The sequence below is a fragment of the Ictidomys tridecemlineatus genome, chromosome 15, assembly GCF_052094955.1.
Source record: "Ictidomys tridecemlineatus isolate mIctTri1 chromosome 15, mIctTri1.hap1, whole genome shotgun sequence".
Classification (NCBI taxonomy): Eukaryota; Metazoa; Chordata; class Mammalia; order Rodentia; family Sciuridae; genus Ictidomys; species Ictidomys tridecemlineatus.
The window spans coordinates 11,703,863-11,725,867 of record NC_135491.1 but is presented as its reverse complement, the minus strand read 5'-3'; the positions used below and the strand labels follow the sequence as shown (position 1 = coordinate 11,725,867).

Genomic DNA, 22,005 nt, shown 5'->3' with positions numbered 1-22,005 from the left:
TGTTATGAATGTTCAATGAGGTTCATTTATCAGAAGAGGCACGACAGAGGCCCGAGGGCTGGATGCAGCCTACAGAATTGTGTTTGGACAGGTCGGTGGTTTTTAGGAGACCGCGTTTGTTGTCTACCTTTCAAAAGTAGGAGATATGGATCTATTCCCAGCTTCACTCTTAGAATAAAACAGGAGACTACAGCTTGGCTTTACTCCTACATGGAAACAACCAATGTGACCCATGCAGTGGGCGTCCCCATAAAGTAGGGAATGCACCTGAAAACGTGTCACAGATGGGACCGCTCCCTGCTCCTGGGGCCAAATGTCAGCTGCTATCTATTATCCACTGTGTGCTTGGTTCACCCAGAACACAGGGTTAGAAGGGAAGTCAAACATGTCAATCAGACAATTTGTAGTAGCATGTCACAACAAGAACATGGAGGGAGAACACATTTCTCTGTGGAAATAAACCACAACAGAGTCGAGAGCAAATGTTTTTGCCTGGAACTGACTACAAGCAGGCTCTGCTCTACCCACTCTCCACGGTACCCGTATTGGGCCCATGTTCCAGATGGGGGAAACGGAAGCCCGGAAGGGTAAAACGCGTGCTCCAGGTCACACAGCAGGAAGTGGCAGAACACTCCGTTTGCCCACTTGGCCTCTGTGGCATTTAAGTGTGTGACCTTCATATGGCAGGCCAAATTTAGAGTTGCCAAATTTTTTTTCTGGATTATTAGTAAGGAAAGGACCAAGGAGGGTGTGAGTAAGAGAGCCAGGGGGGCCCTGGCCTTCCAGAGACTCTGAGGAGGGAAGATGGGGGTTAGGTTGGGGCAGGCAAGAGGGACCTTTGAGAGAAGAAACCCAGCAACCAACCCACCGCAGGACCATCTGTTTAACCCTTCCCTCTGGACGTGGGAGCTGAAAACCTTGGTGGCCAACAGCACTGCCCTTGAAGTCAGTCTGCCCAAGTTCAAGTCCTAGTTGCCCTCCATCCAAATGAGGAGGACCCTGAATGCACTTAACCTTCCAAATTCCTCCTCCCCCAAATGGGGAGAGGGCACAATATCTGATACCAAAAATATCTGGAGATAAACACTGTGAGAAAGCAAACACTCGATTTTTTTTTGTCACTAATTGTTAAAATGATGACTGTTAACCATTAAGAAATATCCACACTCTTCTTCAATTTGTAGAAAAGGGAAGGGTTAGAAGACAAAGGACACCACAAGGTGTGCTAGACATATCAAGACCCTTTATAAGACAACAGGTCAGGAAGCTTCAAGAGTCAATGTCATAGCCAGGAGCGGTGGCGCACACCTGTCATCCCTGTGGCTTGGGAGGCTGAGGCAGGAGAATTTAGAGTTCAAAGCCAGCCTCAGCAACTTAGCAAGGCCCTAAGAAACTCAGGGAGACCCTGTCTCTAAATAAAATATCAAAAAAGCTGGGGGTGTGGCTCAGTGGTTAAGTGCCCCTTGGCTCAATCCTCAGTACAAAAAAAAAAGAGTCAATGTCATGAAGCGCAAAGTGTATGGAACGACTCGAGATGAAGACTCAGCAGCCATAATAAACTAGTGCTGTGCAGGAACCTCCACTGGGTCCAGGTTCCTAAAAACAGCTACAAAAAATTATTCTTGGAGCAACCCAAGAAATTTGAACGTGGGCTCAATATTTACTGATGAGATGAATTGCTGTACATTTTGGTACTTTGACAAAGGTTTTGTAAAAGAGTGGTTCTCGAAGTGTATTGGAAGGAACCTCAGGGTTCCTTCCACAAGGTCAAAAAGGGTTTTATAACATTTCAAAAAGTCTTTTGCTGTTGGGAGTGATGGCACACATCTGTAATCCCAGTGACCTGGGAGACTGAGGCAGGAGGATCCAAAGTTCAATGCCAGCTTTGGCAACTGAGTGGGGGCTGTCTCAAAATAGAGAATAAAAAGGGTTGGGGATGTGGCTCACAGGTAAAATGCCCCTCGGTTCAGTCCCTAGTACTGAGGGGGGCAAATGTCTTCTGCTTTTTACCCACAAGTATTAGTGAACTTTCCAAAGTTTCATGATCTTTGATAATGTCATTGCTTTGATGGCTAATGGAGCCTGTGCTTGTATATTACTGTTTTAAAACAATGTCTCAGGCCTGAGGATGTAGTTAAGTAGCATAGCACTTACCTAGCATGCAGCACATCCTGAATTCCATCCTAAAAATGAAGTCTCAATTTGAATATCTAATATAGTAAATATTGATAGAACCACATAAACTAAACAGCAGGGCATGGTGGTGCACACCCGTAATCTCAGCAACTCAGGAGGATGAGGCAGGAGGATTGCAAGGTGGAGATCAGCCTGGGCAACTTAGCCTGGAACTTAGCAAGACCCCATCTCAAAATAAAAAATAAAAAGGGCTGGGGATGTAGCTCAGCAGTAAAGCACTCCTTGGTTCATTCCCTGGTAAAAAAAAAAAGAAAGAAAGAAAGAAAGAAAGAGCATTTTAAAAGAGCATTTTAGGGTCTTCTTTAGTTTTTAAGAGAGTCCAGAGATCAAAAGATTTGAGAAAGTGGGACTGGAGTTGTGGCTCAGTGGTAGAGCGCTTGCCTAGCATGTGTGAGGCACTGGGTTCCATTCTCAGCACCACATAACATAAATAAAATAAAGGCATTGTGTTCATCTATAACTAAAAAAAAAAAAAAAAAAGATTTGAGAGTCTGAGAGTGGGTGAGAAAGGAGAACACTGTTAGAAGATTTTAGGGGTGAAACATCTGCAATTCACTTTATTTTCCCTCTATGTTGGGAATGGAACCCAGGGCTTTGGACGTACCAGGCAAGCACTCTACTACTGTGCTATACCCGGAGCCTCTGCAATTTACTTTTGAATATTGGGGGTAGGGGAAGTGGGAAGCATACAGAAATAGAGAAATAAAGCAACTGTGATAAATCGTCCCCAACTGGGGAACTTCTGGGTACTGTGTGAGAGAGTTAAACTTGTTCTCTCTGGGCTAGAGACATAGCTTGAGCACTTGCCTACCAAGGGGTAAGGGTTCCATCTCTCAACGCTGCGGGGGGGCTGAGGGAGCACTATTACTCGGTTGCATGTAGATTTTGGAAATAAAAAGTTGCAAGTGGGGTCAACTAAGATCTTGACGGAAGGCAGCCTCAGCTGCTCCTGAAACTTGTTGAGTGATCTCCGGGACGGCAGGATATTCCAGCTGGGACCAGCTGACGGCAGCACCTAACCCCGCATTCTTTCAACAATCTCTTTCTTCCCCTCCATGACGCATCACCACACCCTTTCTTGCAGCAGCTAAATCTTCTGAAACCACCCGCCATCAGTTCAAACCCAATACGGAGGGGACAAGGCCGTGCACATCCCATCGCAGCCTTGCAGTTCCCGCAGCCTACACTGCCCCCTGGTGGCGAGCAAACTCTCGGCCTCCTTTCCATTTAGTCCCCGTGTTTATTCTTCCACTATCCAAAAGTACTGAATCACTGTTCCCATGAGAGCTAAGCTCTAAAACCCAAAGCCTCGTTTTCACCACCACTAAATACTCTGGATCTCCATCAGCTAGATCCTATTGCTTTATTTTGTAAAAGAAAAAATTATTTGCTCTGTTTAGGGAGAGTGGGCTAACATCTAACTTGGTGATGCATCAAAAATAAAGATGAGCTGGGGAGCAGCTCAGAGCTAGAGCCCTTGCCTAGCAGGCGTGAGACCCTGGCTTCCATGCCCAGCACTGCGAAAGAAAACTTAAAAAAAAACAAGGATAATTGTACTCAGTGTGAATGTATTTTTTTCCAACTTTTCTGTGTGCTTAAATTTTTTTCATTAGAAAACATCAGTGCGAAAAAGACTTGCTTCCTGTTTCAGATATTTAATTCCAAATAAGAGGAATTACCCTGGCCAGCTTGGCATTATTCTTTCAAAATTCCTCCATGTGGGTCACACAAGAATCACTGAGGGAGCTTTTAAGAACATACTGATTCCCCGCGCCACCCCCAGGCAATTAAAGAATCTCTGAATCGGGGCCTGAAGAATCATATTTTGAGCAGCACGCCTCTATAAATCAACAAGGTTAACTTTCTCCCATCCAAGTACTAACCAGGCACCTAATTTGCCACCTGCTGTGGGAGCTACAATGTTCAATTGTCACTGCTTATTTAAAACAAAAATTCATTCATTCTACAATGAAATCATTCAAATTTGGTCCATCTTCAGTATAAACTGTACTAGTTCAAAAAACTGCTTAGCATAAGGCTGTGATATGGTTTTTGTTGTAATTTACACTTTGTTTGTTTACACCGGGGACCAAAATATGGGTCAAAATCATAAAAGAATTGCCACTTAAAAAATATGTATGAGCTATTGATATAGCTCAGTGGTAGAGCACTTGCCTAGTATACCTGAAGCCCTAAGTTCAATGTGCAGCAACACACACACACACACACACACACACACAGTGTGCCTACAGTCCCAGCTACTGGAAAGGCTGAAATAAGAAGGATCTCTTCGGTTCAAGAGTTTGAGACTAGCCAGGGAAAATGTAGCAAGCCCCTGTCAAATATGAAACAAAACAAAAATCCAACTATTTGGCAATTTCTACTAAAGTCAAACATATCTCTATGACACAAAAAATTCAACTTCTTGAAATTTAGGGCAATATCCACCAAGAGATTTGTATAAAAATATTCATAGCAGTACACTGGCACATACCTGCAGTCCCAGCAAGTGGTACAAAGGTGTATTAAGAATTGTAATGCAAATCACAATGAGGATCACAAGTTCAAGACCAACCTCAGCAATAAGCTTAGACCCTGCCCCATAATAAAAAAGGGCTGGGGATATAGCTAAATGATAAAGCATCCCTGTGTTCAATCCCTAGTACTGCCAAAAAGAAAAAAAAAAAAAACACGAAAACTTCATAGCACCATTTTTCATAGTAGCCAAAAACTAAGATGGATCATTTAAAAAAAATGTATAAACAAACTGTGTTCACACAATGATATACTTGACCTCAGGGGTCAGCAAGCTATGGTGGGGTGGACCAAACTAAGCCTGCCACCTGTTTTTGTAAGGCCTGAAAGTGGAGAATGGTTTTTACATTTTTACATGAAAAATATAATAATTATTATTATTTTAAAAAATATTTTTAGTTGTTGATAGACTTTTATTTATTTATATGTGGTGCTGAGAATCCAACCCAGTGCCTCACACATGCCAGGCAAATGTGCTACCGCTAGGCCCCAGCCCCAGCCCAATAATTATTTTTTGACACATGAAAGCTATCTGAAATTTAAATTCAAGAGGTCATAAATAAAGTTATACTGGAACACAGCCATGCTTATTAATTTATGCACACTGTCTATTGCTGCTTTCACACCATAAAATGAGAGCCAAGTGGTGGCAACAGAGACCCTGAGGCCTGTAAAATTGAAAATAGTTATGATCTGGTCCCTTACAGAAAAGTTTGCCAACCCCTGCTATGGAGCAAGAGACGAAAAGAATTGCAACAGCAGAAGCATCATGTAGAGTGTAAAGAGCCAGGCAAAGGAGTGCACACGCGTGTGTAATTAATAACTAATTCTTCTTCCTTTTTTTTTTTTTTTTTGCAGTACTAGGGATTGAACCCAAAGGCACTTTACCATGGAGCCACATCCTCAGCCCTTTTTCTTTTGAGACAGGGTCTAAGTTGCCCAGGCTGAACTTGAACTTGTGATCCTCCTGCCTTGGCCTTTAAGCATCTGGTATTACAGGTGTGCACCACCTGTGTGCCGACTTGTAATTCTTCTTTAGAAAGTCCAGAACAGGTGGAACTAACTGTGTGTCCATAAGTCCCAAGAATGATCCCTTGATAGATACGTCACTGGCCACGAAGAGGGACAAGGAAGCCTTTGGGGTGACGGACATGTTCTGTATCTCCATATGGATGGTGGGTACACAAGTGTAAACGTATGTACGCTTGTACCCAGCTGCACGTGTGTAGTCTGTGCACTTCTCACCTTATCATAGGTATGTTACAGACTTGATTTTTAAAAGTAGGAGCAGGAAAAATAAGAGGGATAAAAAAATAAACCCATCTCTTGTGAATTTGGTGTCACATACCTTATCCACAAACAGAGATTGGATAAATTGCGGTATAAAGGTGTATTAAGAATTGTAATGCAAAAAAAAATTATGAATGTAATGCACTCCTCTATTGTGATGTAAGAAATAATAAAAATAAATAAATAAATAAATAAATAGACCCATCTCCAAAGATTGATAAAGATCTCAGATCAAAGCCAAACCAAGGCTAAACAACCATAAACACAGATAATAACAAGTGCTGGTAAGGCTGTGGAGGAGTTGGAACTTTCATATCCTGCTGGTGGGTCTGTAAAATAGTGTGGCCACTCTGGAAAAGTATGGAAGTTCCTCAAACTGTTAAATGTAAAATTATCATGTGACTCAGCAATTCCACTCCTAGGCATAAACTCCAGAGAAATAAAAACACATGTCAGGGGCTGGGGATGTGGCTCAGTGGTAGAGCACTTGCCTAGCATGTGTGAGGCACTGGGTTCGATTCTCAACCACATATCAATCAATAAATAAAATAAAGGTTCATTAACATTTAAAAAATATTTTTAAAAAACACACGTCAACAGACATGTACACATGAATGTTCCCAGCAGCATTATTCATAATAGCCAAAAAGTGGAAAGAGCTCAAATGTCTACCAACTGGTGAATGCACAAATAAGTTGGGGCGTAACCATCCATGTAATGGGATGTTGTTCGACGATATAGAGGATGAAGTACTGATACATGCTATGACAAGGGTGAATCCTGAAAAGACTGTGCTGTTGAGGGAAAGTAGTCAGTAAAACTTAATCACATTGTATGTCTCCATTTCTATGAAATATCCAGAATGGGAAAATCCATAGAGACAGAAAGTATATTACAAATTGAGATGGCACAAACCTGTAACCCCAGCAACTTGGGAGGCTGAGACAGAAGGATCTCAAGTTGAAGGCCAGCCTCAGCAACTTAACAAGACCCTGTCTCAAATATTAAAATTAAAAAAGGTTGGAGAGCGCTGGGGTTGTAGCTCAGTGGTAGAGCGCTTGCCTCACACACGAGGCCCTGGATTTGATCCCCAGCACCACAGAAAAATAAATAAATAAAAATAAAGATATTGTGTCCATCTACAACTAAAAATTTTAAAAAAGGGCTGGAAGTGTGGCTCAGTGGTAAAGTCCTCTGGATTCAACCTCCAGTACCATTAAAAAAAAAAAAAAAAAAGTAAGCCAGGCACAGTGGTACACACCTGTAATCCCAGCAACTCAGGAGGCTGAGGCAGGAGCATTGCAAATTCAAAGCTGGCCTCAGCAACTTAGCAAGGCTCTAAGCAACTTAAGAAGACCCTGTCTCGAAAACATTTTTTAAAAGGGCAGGGGGGATGTGGCTCAGTGGGAAAGCACCCCTAGGTTCAGTCACCAATACCAAAAAAATTTTTTAAAAGTTGCCTAAGGCTTAGGAAGAGAAGAGGGAAGCTAGGGCTGATGGCTCAGGGTATGGGGTTTCTTTTTTAGAGAAATGAAAATAATTTAAAATCGCAGTGATGAATATACAACTCTGAATACATTACAAGTCACTGAACTGCGTACTTTAAAGGATGCACTGTATGGTCTATGGATTATATCAATAAGGCCGCTAAAGATAAAATAAACCCTGAAATTAAATGTACCACAGCTAAACCCTTCCACACTTGCTCACTGAAAGCAGGACTCACCTTGACACAAACCCTAATCATTCCTAATCCTTCAGAGGCTCTGCTCAAATCCAAGAAATGCTTATTAGCACCTGAGTATTACGTGCCACCCACATAAGTGTACAAAGTCTTTTTTACCTACTTCCCAAAACAGGCTTGAAATAAAGTGTGTGTGGCCAGGTGCAATAGTACACACCTGTAATCCCAGTAGCTCAGGAGGACTGTGAGTTCAGAGGCAGCCTCAGCAACTTAGCAAGGCCCTAAGCAACTTAGCAAGACCCTGTCTCTAAAGAAATATATAAAAAAGGGCTGGGGATATTGCTCAGTGGTTAAGTGGCCCTGGGTTCAATTCCAGAACCCACCCCCACCCCCCAAAAAAACAAAAGAGTCTGTGACCACTGCAGTTAAACCCTCTGATCCCATGCACAGTCCTCTTTCTACTAAACACTCTTGATAAAATAAACTGTTCCCATTATTTAGCAAACCTTCTGACCTGGAGGCTGAGACCTTACCCTGTAACCTGGCATTTTGTCAACTAAACTCACTACATCTTTAGCAACTCTGATTAGGAAAAAAAAAAAAAGCCCTGTCAGCTGTTTCCTCTCCTCTGAGCAACACCCTCCACTCTTCCATATTGCCCTGGATTGCAATTCTGGCCGGAAACCTGCTGATTCCACCTGTGGCAAGAAAGAGAAGGAGGTGGGGACCTTCTGACCATTCCTGGGTGAGGCAACAGCTAGGGCTAGGGTGAGGCTACCACAGTGCCCCGTTTAAAGGAGGCACCCACTCTTAGGGGCCAGCCCTGCATTTACAGCACCCTGCAAGTGAGCACCACCTTAAATATTACTCCCTAGAGCCTCACCCTAGCCCTGGCGCTGTGCAAGGGGATGCTCCTTCCTCCAACAGTGGCTCAGAAGACGGGGCTGGGTCTCCTAGCCCTGGCTTCAGAATTTCAACCACCAATCAATTTTATGGAGACACAGGGCCAACAGAACTGCCCCAAAGGCTTAGGAAACTCCATAAATGTTGTTGACTTATGGGACTTGGCCGGAGACACACCCACCTTGAACCTCCTTCCCCAATGCCCTACCTGTTTATAGTGGCCTCCTCCCAGAGATGTGAGTTCAGGGGTCAGGAAACCAGGTCCTAAGGTCCCTCCTCCTGAGGACTCAGCAGCCCAGGGCTCCAGTACCCTTTTCCCTTAAGTTCAAGGAGTCCAGACTATCACCCTCTTCTCGGGGACCCACAATCCAACTTACAAAGCGTCCAAAGCGGATAGAATCGCCATCCTCAATGTGCAGGTCAGCTTGGGCCCCACTAAGGCGGGAGATGACAGACTGGCAGCCAGGAAGTAGAGACCGGAGCACCCCTGAGCCTGTGATGTGGTCTGCGTGGCAGTGGGTGTTCACTGGGAGAGAGGAGGACAAGATTAGGGCCAAGCCCCCAACCCTCCTCCCTCAGACCCCCTGGGTCCAGGCCCCAGCACCTCCTCCCTCCACCCACGCGTTTTGTCTCCAGACTCACCAGCGTACAGCAGCCGCAGCCCCAGCTCCTTGACCAACTGGGCATCCCGGGGTGCTGTCTCCAGGACCGGGTCGATCAGAATGGCCTCCCGGGACTCTCTGTCACCCAGTAGGTAGGTATAGGTGCAGCTTTTCGGCTCAAACATCTGGGGGTGAGGTTGGGGGACACAGGTGAGAGTGCCCATCTGCGACTCCCATCCCCCAGAGCCAGGAGTCCAGACCACACATCCTCTTCCTGAGTTTCTGAAGCAGAAACCCCAGTCCCTCTTTCTCCTGGAGTCGGGAATCCGGGTATCCGGGTCCCCAACTTCCTCTACCAGAACTAAGTCATTCCAAGTTTCTTTTTTTTTTTTTTCTTTTTTTCCTTTCAAAAGTAGAGAGAGGTTCATTAAAAAAAAAAAAAAAAAGATACACAGTCGGAGGAGGATGGGAACAACCTTGAGAGAGCGAAGGCTTTAGGTTAAAGCAAGGGATAGCACCCAGGGAAACCGCGGGCCACCCGGAGGGAGACAGCGCCAGGAACTCCAACACCCCAAACCTGGTCCCCAGCACTCTACCTCGTAACGGACCCAGGAGTTCGGCCCCAAACCCACGGTCCCCCATATCGCTCCCCTGGACACTGCGCTCCAGCCCCCAGCTCCGCCTGCTGTGTGCAACGCACAGGCATGGGACCCCCACCCCCAGGTCCCTCCCCTCCCGCTGCCCACGGCCCAGTAACCCGCTTCCTGGTCCAGCCACCTCGCACCTGCCGCAGGAGGATGGGGGCTCCAGACCCGCTGTGCTGGCTCAGCTGCCGCCTAGCAACCCTTAGGGCCGCCGCTGCCATCGCGCCCCAGGCCAGGGTCCAAGCTGAGCGCAGGCAAAGCACCCGCCACAGCCCGACGCTCCAGGGCTGACCCTGAGAGCGGGGCGGGCGGGGGGCGGGGCCTGCCTTAAAGGGGCCGCGGGCTCCAGCGCGGAGGGAGGGCGGGGCGTGCAGCTGCAGACCGGGTGGGGGACGCAGGGAGGTGTCAGAGACCCAGGAAGACAACGAGCCGCTCCGGGGCACTCATATCTGGAAAAACAGAACAGAGACACTCGCGAGACGCTCAGAATACTGGCATAGAGAGAAAGACAGGCAGAGAGGTAGAAACTCAAGAGACCTCCAGTCACTCACAGCCACAGGCTATTGTATAGGAAAAGCCCTTGGTGGAAGAGTCATTATGAGAAAAAAAAGATGCTCGGTTCAAGGTCACTAGTGTTTTGAGGGACTGTTGGGTGGGTGCCTAGAACCAGAACAATACTAACCCCCTTAAGTTTCATCCAAAATTTCCTGAAGCAGTTTATTAGAAATTTTTCTTTTTTCCCCCAAGAATAAATATTTTATGTATGTGTTTGCACATGCATATATACATATTTGTTCTTGTATTATGTTTTTCATATAACTACATAATAAACAAAATATGCATAAATTACATGTAATACATATAAAAGTTTGCAAGATATAATTTTGCATTATATCTTGCAAACTCAGGCTGAAGATATTTTGCCTTATTTGTCTTCTGATGGAGTGTGAAACTGTAAAACAGCTTTTGTTCATTCAAATCAAAATCCAGAGCCAAGAAACTGCTGTCTAAAGCCATGGACTGTCAGGAGTTTTGTTCTTCGGAATATATTAATAGTGTGAATAAGACCCTCCTAGGCTAGGGCTACACTCAGTGGTAGAGCACTTGCCTAGAACACACAAGGCCCCAGGGTTCCATCCTCAGTATAAAAATTAAATAAAGAAAGAAGTAAAAAAATAAAAAAACAAAAAACTCAACTACTTTATTTTTATCTTCTGCAGGATCCAAAAAATTGCCAAAGAAGCAGTCTGACTGCTGGCCCAAGTGCAGAGAGCTTTTGAGGTAGGTTTCAGGCGGCAACAGTCCACTTTTATGCCCCCATTTTAAAAATATTTTTATTAGTTATAGATGGGCACAATGCCTTTATTTTATTTATTTTTTTATGTGGTGCTGAAAATCGAACCCAGTGCCTCCCACATTCTAGGCAAGTGCTCTACCACTGAGCCACAACCCCAGCCTAAGTACTTTTAATTTTTATTTTGAGACTGGATCTTGCTCAGTTGCCCAGGCCAGCCTCAAACTTACTATCCTCCTGCCAAATTGCTGGGATTACGGGATGTGACAAGGCACTGAAATCCACCTTGGTCTTAACTCTGAAGTTTCCAAGGAACAGGCTCTGGAAGGAATCCTCAGAGCAGGCCCCACTTTAATCCCTTTCCACTTGATGTGTTTTGCCTTAAGCCTAAACTCTGCCTCACTTAAATTTTAAACAAATGTCATCTTTCCCCAGACCCTCTGCTAGTGCTAGCCCTCTCTCTCTGTGTGTTTGGGGAGCTGGCCAGGACTTCCTCTATGGTCTTGTCTTCCCTCCTAAGCTACAGCAAGTCAATAAAACCCAATTTTGCCAAACTCCCCGAGTATCTCTGGTGGCCTTCATCAGAGGTAAGACTCATAGAGCCCCTCAAGGGCAAGGCAGAGCTCAGATACCAAAGAAGGAGACCTGAAGAGCCTGAAGAGACACAGGGAGGGTTGAAATGGAGGTCCTACAGAGAAACGAGTCACAAAGGTACAGCTGTAGATTCTAGAAGATTGTGGGAGGAAGTCACCAGGAGAAATGGGTGGAGAGAAACGCTCCGAGCCAAGGGAACTTGGCTCATTTACTCCAGGCATGAATTCCAGGCTTGCCACCTGGGCAAAACTGGGACCCAGAGGTGAGTCCCCAGTCAGGACGGTGAGACACAGAGGTGGGGACATAAGGAAGTGCAGCAATTGGAGGAGCTCAGGGGAGGGAGGAGCCAGGGGAAAAAAGAACCTTCAGGCACTCTTCACTGGGAGAGCTCCCCAAATACCACCTGCTCCTCCTGGGGCTCATTCCTAATGTTTTGACAGAATTTCTAGGTTGATTACCTGACCCTTGAAGGCCCTCTGGGGTTTCTGTAGGCTCAGCTGTCAGATGTCCTAAAAGTTAGAAGAAACCTTGGCTTCATCCTTCTCAGAGCTGAGATCCTGGGCTGAAAATTGTTCTTTCTCTGCATTTCAGTTTTCTCATCTGTAAAATGAAGTTGAAAATATTTCCTCCCTTCTTTATGAAGGTCCAGTTAGTTCCCACCTGTAGAGTCTGGAAGAGCACCTGGCCCGGAACAGGACCTTGGTGGAAGCTGGCCAGCATTACTTCATCTTTGTCCTTCACTCCTTCCTCTCCTGGCCACCTCCACCCAGTTCATCTCCAGGCCCTGTTAAGTAAACCTCTCCAGTCAGGCCCCCTTTCCATCCTCATGCCCTCTAACTCCATCAAGAGGCAGCAAAGCATCAGTGTGAATTGTTTGGACTCCAGGGCCAGGGTGTAGGGATTGAAATTCTGGTTGTTACTTCCTGCTGGGACCTGGCTGTGTGACCTTGGGCATGTGACCTTGCACTCCATGCCTTATTTCCCTCTTCTGAGGAGAACAATAGTAGCACCTCCTTTTAATAAATTGCTGTGGATATTAAATAAATTAATGTACATAAAGACAATTTCTAGTATATAACAAGTTAATAAGTGCTCAATAAATGCTAGTAGTTAATACTGTGATGACTAGGTAACAGTGGACTCCCTGGTTTTCGGGCTTCCACTCACCTCTTTACAATTAATTTTCCATGCAGCCATCAGAGCATTTAAAATGTCAATGAAAAAAGAGTCACAGCAAATAATGCAACGTGTGAGCCTTGTTTAATTCTGATTCAAACAAACTAAGTGTGATAAAAAGATGTTTATGGGATATGGTGTCTGGCACTGAGCTTTCAAATCATCTAGGAGGAAGTGGTTGTGGTCATTTAAACAACATTGGTCACAAGTGAGTGATTGCAGTCGGGCTGAGTGGCACATGCCTGTAATCCCAGAGAGCAGCGACTTGGGAGGCTGAGGCAAAAGATTTCAAGTTCAAAGCCAGCCTCAGCAAAAGTGAGGTGCTAAGCAACTCCATGAGACCCTGTCTGAAAATACAATACAAAATAAGGCTGTGGATGTAGCTCAGTGGTTGAGTGCCCCTGAGTTCAATCCCCAGTACCAAAAAATAAAAAATAAGTGTGTGATAGTTGTCACTGGCCAATTTTTCTTTTTTCCAGTGCTGAGGATCAAAACCAGGGCCTTATGTATGACAGGCCCAACCTGATGCTGGCTAATTCTATTATTGACGCAGCAAATAATTGTTTTGTCTCAACTTTTAAATAAAATTAAACATTGCACTTGGAAAAAGTAGGGGAAAATGTTAATGGGGCTATAGGAAAAACTGAACTCTGATGGGGTATTTGATAACATTAAGAAATGACTAAGCGATCAAAATGGTACATGCTTGTAATCTCAGCAGCTTGGCAGGCTGAGACCGGAGGACAGCCTCAGCAACAGAGAGCACATGCTAAGCAAGTGCTATGCCCCTGAGTTGCACCTCAGCCCTTTTTCTTGGTGGGGAGCTACTGGGGATTGAACTCAAGGACATTTGACCACTGGGCCACATCCCCAGCCCTATTTTGTATTTTATTTAGAGACAGGTCTCACTGAGTTGCTTATGCCTTGCTGTTGCTGAGGCTGGCTTTGAACTCACAATCCTCCTGCCTCAGCTAGCCAAGCCACTGGGATTACAGGCGTGTGTCACTTCACCTGGCAACTTCAGCCCTTTTTAAAATATATTTTTTTAAGCTGGGCACAGTGGTGGACACCTGTAATTCCAGCTACTAGGGAGACTGAGCAGGAGGACTGCAAGTTTGAGGCCAACCTTGGCAACTAACAAGACCCTATATCAAAACAAAAAAAGAAGGGCTGGGGATATAGCTCAGTGGTACAGTGATGACCTTCCATGGTCAAAGCTCTGGGTCCAATCCCCTAATACATCAAAAAATATATTTTGAGACAGGATCTTGCAAAATTGTCCTTACTAGCCTTGAACTTGCAATCCTCCTGCCTCAGTTTCCCTAGAGGCTGGGATTACAGGTGTGTGCCACCACACCTAACTTTTCCATAATTAAAAAAAATGGTTAAAAAAATATCAGGGGCTGTGGCTGTGGCTCAGTGGCAGAGCACTTGCCCTGCATGTGTGAGGTATTGGGTTCGATCCTTAGCATGATCCTAAGTTCCTTGACCTTAAGTTCCATATTCTACCCATCATTCTATCTTTCTGTCACAGAGGGCTTCTTATTGTTAAAATTCTTTCACGTATTTATTGGACACAGATTTATTGACCATCTCTTATGTGCTAGACCCTGTTCTGGATTCTGGGGGCACAGAGATTGCCGAAGTCTGGCTTGGCACAAATCAGGAGCCACTTGTCAAAAAGAAACTAACTTTATTTTTAGAACTACAAACGCCAAACAAAACAGCTCCAGGGAAAAACCCTCAGAGCCCAACTGCCACCACCGGCTTCCACAAGCCTCTCTCCCCCACACCAGCCTCTCAACCTCCCTCAATCCTCCTCTCTTGAGGCCGATTGGCTGGGTTGCGTGGGCAGAGCCAAAGAAGTCACCCAATGAGCAGCTCCGTGGAGGAGCCAATCAGCTAGATGTTGCTGGGGCAGCTGTGAGCCAATCATCAGCTGGCAGTCTGAAGGGCAGGGAAACAGCCCAATGAACATCACCGCAGAGGAGCCAATCAGCTAGATGTTGCTGGGGCAGTCTGAAGCTTGCTGGCAGCTGGAAGTTTGCTGGGGCCCCTTTGGCTGTGGCTCTCAACATCTCCCCCTCTCTGTTTAAACAACAAGCATGTGGCTTATGGACCGTGCCTGCCTTAGGTTGTCCAATACATATGGTCCTTACCCGTCTTCGGATGAGCTGACCTCAGGGCGTCAGCCTCCTGTCTTAGGTTGGTACCATTGTAATTGGATCTTACCCGTCATTGACTACCGGTCCAGTACAGCCACACCTGTGGAGAGGTCTCAGCGGGGGGGGGGGGGGGGGTGAGGTTCTTTGCCTCACCTCTGTTGACCCCCAAATTTTAGCTGAATGATCATGACAAGCAGAAGGGAGGAAGATATACCAAGTCAATTGACGGTTCTGTAAGCAGTTCAGTGTAAGTTCTGTAAGCAGTTCAGTGATGGCTATTGCAGAAACTGTAGATTAGTTTTATCTTTGTCTTCACCGGCACAGGGATGAAGATAGGAATTCTGGCAATAATGACTAAAGAAAAAATTAGGTAACATTCCAGAAGACACTAAAAGAAAACAATTTTCTTAACAATTTATATTATCTTCATCGGCACTGGGATGAAGATAGAAATTCTGGCAATAATGGCTAAAGAAAAAATTAGGTAACATTCCAGAAGGCACTAAAAGAAAACAATTTTCTTAAAAGAAAACAATTTTCTTAACAATTTATATTATCTTCATCGGCACTGGGATGAAGATAGAAATTCTGGCAATAATGGCTAAAGAAAAAATTAGGTAACATTCCAGAAGACACTAAAAGAAAACAATTTTCTTAACAATTTACATTATAGTGAAGAGAATTATTAAATATAATGAAAACTAAAGGTGAGAGTAAACAAACAGATCTGTTAACCTCCTTTTTTGTTTACATATTAAAACAATTCTTAACAGTTATTTACCCAATTTAAATTAAACCATTTAAATCACGTGAATAAAAAAAAAAAATATTTGGATCCATCTTTTCATGAGCGCTCATCATATATGATATATAGAAATATGGTTAGGCATCAATCCTCTAGGATTGACTCCAAGATTAACTTGTGGTAAAAAGGTCACACAATTTTGACATTGTTTTATTATTTGTCTAGCTTGTTCCTTAGTTATTTTAAAACGCTTTTGTAAAGTATTAGCATTGACATGGAATCTTTCATGAAAATTTATAGCTTCTTCTAGTACAGAGAAAATATGTATGTCACGTGTAGTTTTATCTGCTAAATCATTGCCTAAACTAAGGGCTCCAGGCAATCCTGTATGTGCCCTGATATGTCCTATAAAGAATGGATCTTTTCTGTCCCAGATTAAACTTTGTATAGTGGAAAACAAAGAGAAAACAGTAGAAGAAGGGGAAATTCTACCAGCATCTTCAAGGGACACTATAGCATTAACTATATACTGGCTATCAGAAAATAAATTAAATACAGAATCTTTAAACATCACAAAAGTTTGTAATACTGCATTAAGCTCTACCTTTTGAGCTGATTGTTTGGGTACTAAAAATGTAAAAGTTTGATCAGGTGTAACTATTGCTGCTGTACCATTATTTGACCCATCAGTGAATATATTTGGAGCATTCATGATAGGTGTTTTTCTTGTCATTTTTGGAAAAATTACAGGATGCAATGACCAAAAAGACAATAAAGGATTAGATGGTAAGTGGTTATCAAATGAAACATTAGATTTGCACATTATTATTGCCCAAGTATTTAACTCATTAGCTAATTCATCAATTTGATTCATAGTATATGGAGTAATAATTTTATGGGGAGAAATTCCAAACACTGCCTTTGCTGTTTTTATTCCTTTGAGTATTAATTGTCCTACAGCCTCAGGATATCTAGTAAGAATAGTGTTAGGAGAATAAGATAAATGTATCCATAATAATGGACCTTCTTGCCAAAATACTCCTGTAGGAATATTTTTTGTTGGTAATACAATAAATAATAAAGGCAAACTTATATCAATTCTATCCAAATGCATATTTTCCATATATGTTTCAATGATTTTTAATGCCTTTCTTGCTTCAGGCGTTAACATTCGGGGTGAATTTGGATCTGATGGACCTTTTAGGATATCAAATAAAGGTCCCAATTCTCCTGTTGGAATACCTAGATAAGGCCGTATCCAATTTATGTCTCCTAATAACTTTTGAAAGTCATTAAGTGATTTGAGTTGATCTACTCGTATTTGAATTTTTGGTGGACGGACCATGGTTGAGGATAATAGAACTCCTAAATAATTAATTGGAAAATTTAATTGCACTTTATCTATTGCTATCTCTAGATTATAATTTTTTAATAAGTTTGTAAGTGTGGCATAACATTCTAGCAATGTGTTTTTAGCTTTGTGTGCCAATAACACATCATCCATATAGTGAAATATTTGTAGTTCAGGATTTTGATTTCTAAGTGGCTGGATTACTTTGTTAACATAAATTTGACACATAGTTGGGCTGTTAGCCATCCCTTGAGGGAGTACTTTCCATTCATATCTCTGATCAGGACCTTCATGATTTAGTGCAGGGATAGTAAATGCAAAACGTGGACTATCCTCAGGATGAATTGGAATTGAAAAAAAACAATCTTTAATATCTATAACTAAAACATACCAAGTTTTTGGCAAAGCAGACAATTGAGGAATCCCCGATTGAGCAGGTCCCATAATGACCATTTCATTGTTAATGGCTCTTAAATCTTGCAGTAATCTCCATTTACCAGATTTCTTTTTGATGACAAAAATGGGAGTATTATGGGGAGATACAGAAGGTTGTATATGTCCTTCCGCTAATTGTTGTTTGACCAGATCATGGGCTACTTGTGTCTTTTCTTTAGTCAAGGGCCACTGAGGAACCCATACTGGTCTTTCTGATTTCCATGTAATTTTTATTGTCTCAGTGGCCCTTTGTGAAAATCCAACCCATGTCTGTCTGTTCCTTGATCTATTTGTATTGGTGCTGCTATACATTGTTCTTGTCTTTCTAATCTTTTTCCTTTCCTAAAACCTTGTCTAGCCATAATAGTGGGTGCATTTTGATTGATATTATTTGTTAATGTCAAACCTAATTGATCTAAGACATCTCGTCCCCATAAATTTACGGGAAGATGATCCAATACATATGGCTGTATAGTTCCTTCACATCCTTCAGGATCCTTCCAATCTAATAGCATTGCACTTCTATCGGGATTAGTCGCCACTCCTAGGCCTCGAAGCGATTGAGTGGCTTGTTGTAATGGCCAATGTTTTGGCCATTCTTGACGAGAGATGATGCTAAGATCTGCACCTGTATCCAGTAGCCCATTAAATTCATGTCCTTGAATATTTAGTTTTAGCATGGGGCGAGAATCTAAATTTAAAGAAAGCATAGCCCAATCTACACCTGTGGAGCCTAATCCCTTGGAACCTCTTTCTACAACATGACTGGAAAATTTATCATGTAGGCTTGGTATTATTAGTAACTGTGCTATTCTATCTCCTGGTGAAATTACTGATATACCCTTTGGAGAACTGGCTATAATTTTTATTTCACCTTCATAATTGGAATCAATTACCCCAGGACTTATCAAAAGTCCTTTTAGAGTAGAAGAGCTGCGTCCCAATAATAAGCCTACTGTTCCTTTGGGAAGAGGTCCTTTTACCCCTGTGGGAATGATTTGAACTCCCATCTCTGGAGTTAGTACTGATTTGGTGGAGGCGCAGATGTCCAACCCTGCGCTCCCTCTGGTTTGTCTGATGAGGGATCTGATGTGCTGGGCACTACCCTGATGGGGTTGCTGGGGTTGCTGGGTTCCTCCAGTGCTCCGTATATTTGTGGTTTGGGGCCCCGGAGCATTGGGGCCCCCTGTCCATTTTTTGGCAACGGAGCCCGATGCCTTTGTCCACGATATTGTGGATAAACGCCTTGTCCTTGTTCGTTTTTTGATAATGGAGTACCCTCTATGGTGGTTTGAGGACGGTATTCATTAGCCCAATATAATGGAGTACCCTCTATGGTGGTTTGAGAACGGCATTCATTAGCCCAATGTCTCCCTCTACGGCATCGTGGGCAAATACCCGGTATTCTACTTGTTTGATACCTAGTTTTGTTAAACCCTCCTCCTATGGGGCAATTCCTTTTAAAATGTCCTGTTTGTTGACAATTGTAGCATGTTCTTGGCCTGGCATCTAAAGCCTGTTTTACTGCAGCTGCCACAATTTGCCCTTGTTCATTAATGTCTCTGGCATCCAAAACCTGTTTTACTGCAGCTGCCACAATTTGCCCTTGTTCATTAATGTCTCTGGCATCTAAAGCCTGTTTTACTGCAGCTGCCACAATTTGCCCTTGTTCATTAATGTCTCTGGCATCTAAAGCTTGTTTTACTGCAGCTGCCACAATTTGCCCTTGTTCATTAATGTCTCTACATAATTTAATATATGTGTTTAAATCTTCCTGTTTCCATGGTCTAATGATATCTCTACACCAACGATTCGCTTGGTCATAAGCCAGTTGTTTTATAAATGGCATTGCTTGTTCTGTATTCCCAAAAACTCTGGTAGCTGTTTGAATAAGCCTATCTACAAATTCAGCGTAAGGTTCATTAGCTCCTTGTATTATCTTAGATAATTGACCTTGTAAACCTCCAGGTTCTTGTAAAGACTTCCATGCCCTAACTGCATCTACAGCAATTTGTAAATATACACCAGGATCATATGCAAGTTGTTGCTGCCGATCCTCATAAGGTCCCTTTCCTAACAACATATCTAGATTTCTCTGAGGATAACCAGCTGCTGCATTTCGACTAGCCGTCTCCTTGCAAAATTCCTCATTGGCAACCTTCCATAACAGGTATTGTCCTCCATTTAGCACAGCTTTACACAAACTAGCCCAATCTGCTGGCGTCATGCTTAAGTTGGTAATGGATTCGACCAAGCTTACAGTGAAGGGTGCTTGAGGACCATAGGTTGCTACAGCCTCTTTTAGCTCCTTCACTGATTTGAAATTTAAACCCTGGTAAGTTCGCTGCCCTCCTACCTCAAATACAGGGCATACTTGAGATCCTGTCTCAGGATCCCAACTATCAACTGCGGGGGTTGGGAGTCTCTTAGCATATGGAGGTGGTGCTGTTGATTGGACACTTATGCCCTCTGGTGATAGAGTGCTGTTAGTAGCAGTCTCCTGTAGAGGTGGCGCTGTTGGTTGAACACTTACGCCCTCTGGTGATAGAATGCTGTTAGTAGCAGTCTCCTGTAGAGGCGGTGCTGTTGGTTGGACACTTACGCTCTCTAACAAAAGGGTCTTATTAGCAGTCACCTGTTTTAACTTTTCCCCTGATAGATTTTTCTGCTCTAAACTTCCTTCCTCTGTCTCACTATCTCGAAAGACCTTCTCTTTTACTTGAATCTTTTCCTCTTTCTGACTAGCTCGAGCTTTTACTTGAATCTTTTCCTCTGTCTGACTAACTTGAGAGACTTCCTCTTCTACTTGAATCAATATGTCTTCTTCTTCCTCTACCTCTGACTGAACTGAAGGCTTTGGACTAAGCAAACTAGATACCAACGTCCACAATGACAATGTGCCAACTGGCAGAGTCCCTGGGTTGTTCTTTTCTATTCTTTTTAAATCTTCACCATGATGGTTCCATTGTGATATATCTAACAGCTCCTCCTTAAAAAGCCATGGGCTATATTCTTGTATTACATCAACGTATGCCCTGACTGCTCTTGATTTTACTGGGAAGCTTCCTTCCTCTAACAATTTACTTAACACTCTTTCGGTTTGTTTTTTACTAATTGCTGATCCCGTATTTCTACTATAATACAACCCAACAAGATGACGCCAAACAAAACCGAGACAGAATCCAATAAAAAGGGAACCACACAAAATCATTATAACAGCCTTTCTATCCTCCTGACATATGCATCCGTCCTTTCTCCCTATCTGTTCCTCAAACGCAAATAGTTTTTCCTCAGATGTGAGTGGTTTTTCTTCCCTCTTACTCATCTCCAGGGACAGGAAAGTTAAAACAAAAACGAAGCAAAACAAAAGAGGAGACTTAGAATGGCTCCCCATCCTCTCGCCCTGCCCTCAGGGGCGAGCAGTTTACTTACCCTCAGTTGCTCCCCGTACGGGCCACCAAATGCCGAAGTCTGGCTTGGCACAAATCAGGAGCCACTTGTCAAAAAGAAACTAACTTTATTTTTAGAACTACAAACGCCAAACAAAACAGCTCCAGGGAAAAACCCTCAGAGCCCAACTGCCACCACCGGCTTCCACAAGCCTCTCTCCCCCACACCAGCCTCTCAACCTCCCTCAATCCTCCTCTCTTGAGGCCGATTGGCTGGGTTGCGTGGGCAGAGCCAAAGAAGTCACCCAATGAGCAGCTCCGTGGAGGAGCCAATCAGCTAGATGTTGCTGGGGCAGCTGTGAGCCAATCATCAGCTGGCAGTCTGAAGGGCAGGGAAACAGCCCAATGAACATCACCGCAGAGGAGCCAATCAGCTAGATGTTGCTGGGGCAGTCTGAAGCTTGCTGGCAGCTGGAAGTTTGCTGGGGCCCCTTTGGCTGTGGCTCTCAACAGAGATGAACAAGATTGATAAGTTGTTCATTTTAACAGAGCACACATTCTAGAAGACAGATATATAGCGATAAGGGAGAGGACATAGCCAGGAATGGAGGGAAGGGTGAGCAGGGAAGTCTTCACCTTTATAACATTTGAACGCAGATGGGGGTAGGTGGAGCCAGGCAAGCAAAGAGAAGAAGGAAGAGCTGCAGGGAAAGAAAGAACAGCTAGTGCAGAGACACTGAGGCAGGAATGACAGTGGCAACACAGGAGCTGGAAGGAAGGCCAGCATCTGGGACATGACAAGTTATGACAGGTGAGATTCCCCCGAATGCAGCAAGGTCCTCCCCATCTTGAAGTCTGGTCACTTGCTCTTCTTGGTACAACTTTGACCCCATCAGGCCTAGTTTAATACACAGTAAAAACAAAAATATTGATAGCATTTATTGAGCATTCTAGACACTTTCTGTTCTCAAAAATTTCCATTGATTATCTTACTTAATCCCA

At 43.7% G+C, this 22,005-nt stretch overlaps 2 protein-coding genes across 3 annotated transcripts in view; both read right to left on the bottom strand.

Moving 5' to 3' along the window:
* Ethe1 (ETHE1 persulfide dioxygenase) overlaps window positions 1–22,005 on the bottom strand; it is a 30,980-nt gene that overhangs the window by 8,111 nt on the left and 864 nt on the right. Inside the window, exons 2-5 of the mRNA XM_005338180.5 lie at window positions 12,201–12,342; window positions 9,995–10,303; window positions 9,251–9,395; window positions 8,986–9,134 (exon numbers count right to left, since the gene is read on the bottom strand). Of these exons, the coding sequence (XP_005338237.1) occupies window positions 8,986–9,134; window positions 9,251–9,395; window positions 9,995–10,075 (375 nt within the window). The 5' untranslated portion in view covers window positions 10,076–10,303; window positions 12,201–12,342. The remainder of the gene's footprint in view (window positions 1–8,985; window positions 9,135–9,250; window positions 9,396–9,994; window positions 10,304–12,200; window positions 12,343–22,005) is intronic.
* Xrcc1 (X-ray repair cross complementing 1) overlaps window positions 21,525–22,005 on the bottom strand; it is a 34,777-nt gene continuing 34,296 nt past the window's right edge. For both annotated transcript variants that reach the window (XR_013430747.1, XR_013430748.1), the window contains exon 19: window positions 21,525–21,901. The gene's annotated coding sequence lies outside the window, so the exon portion shown is untranslated. The remainder of the gene's footprint in view (window positions 21,902–22,005) is intronic.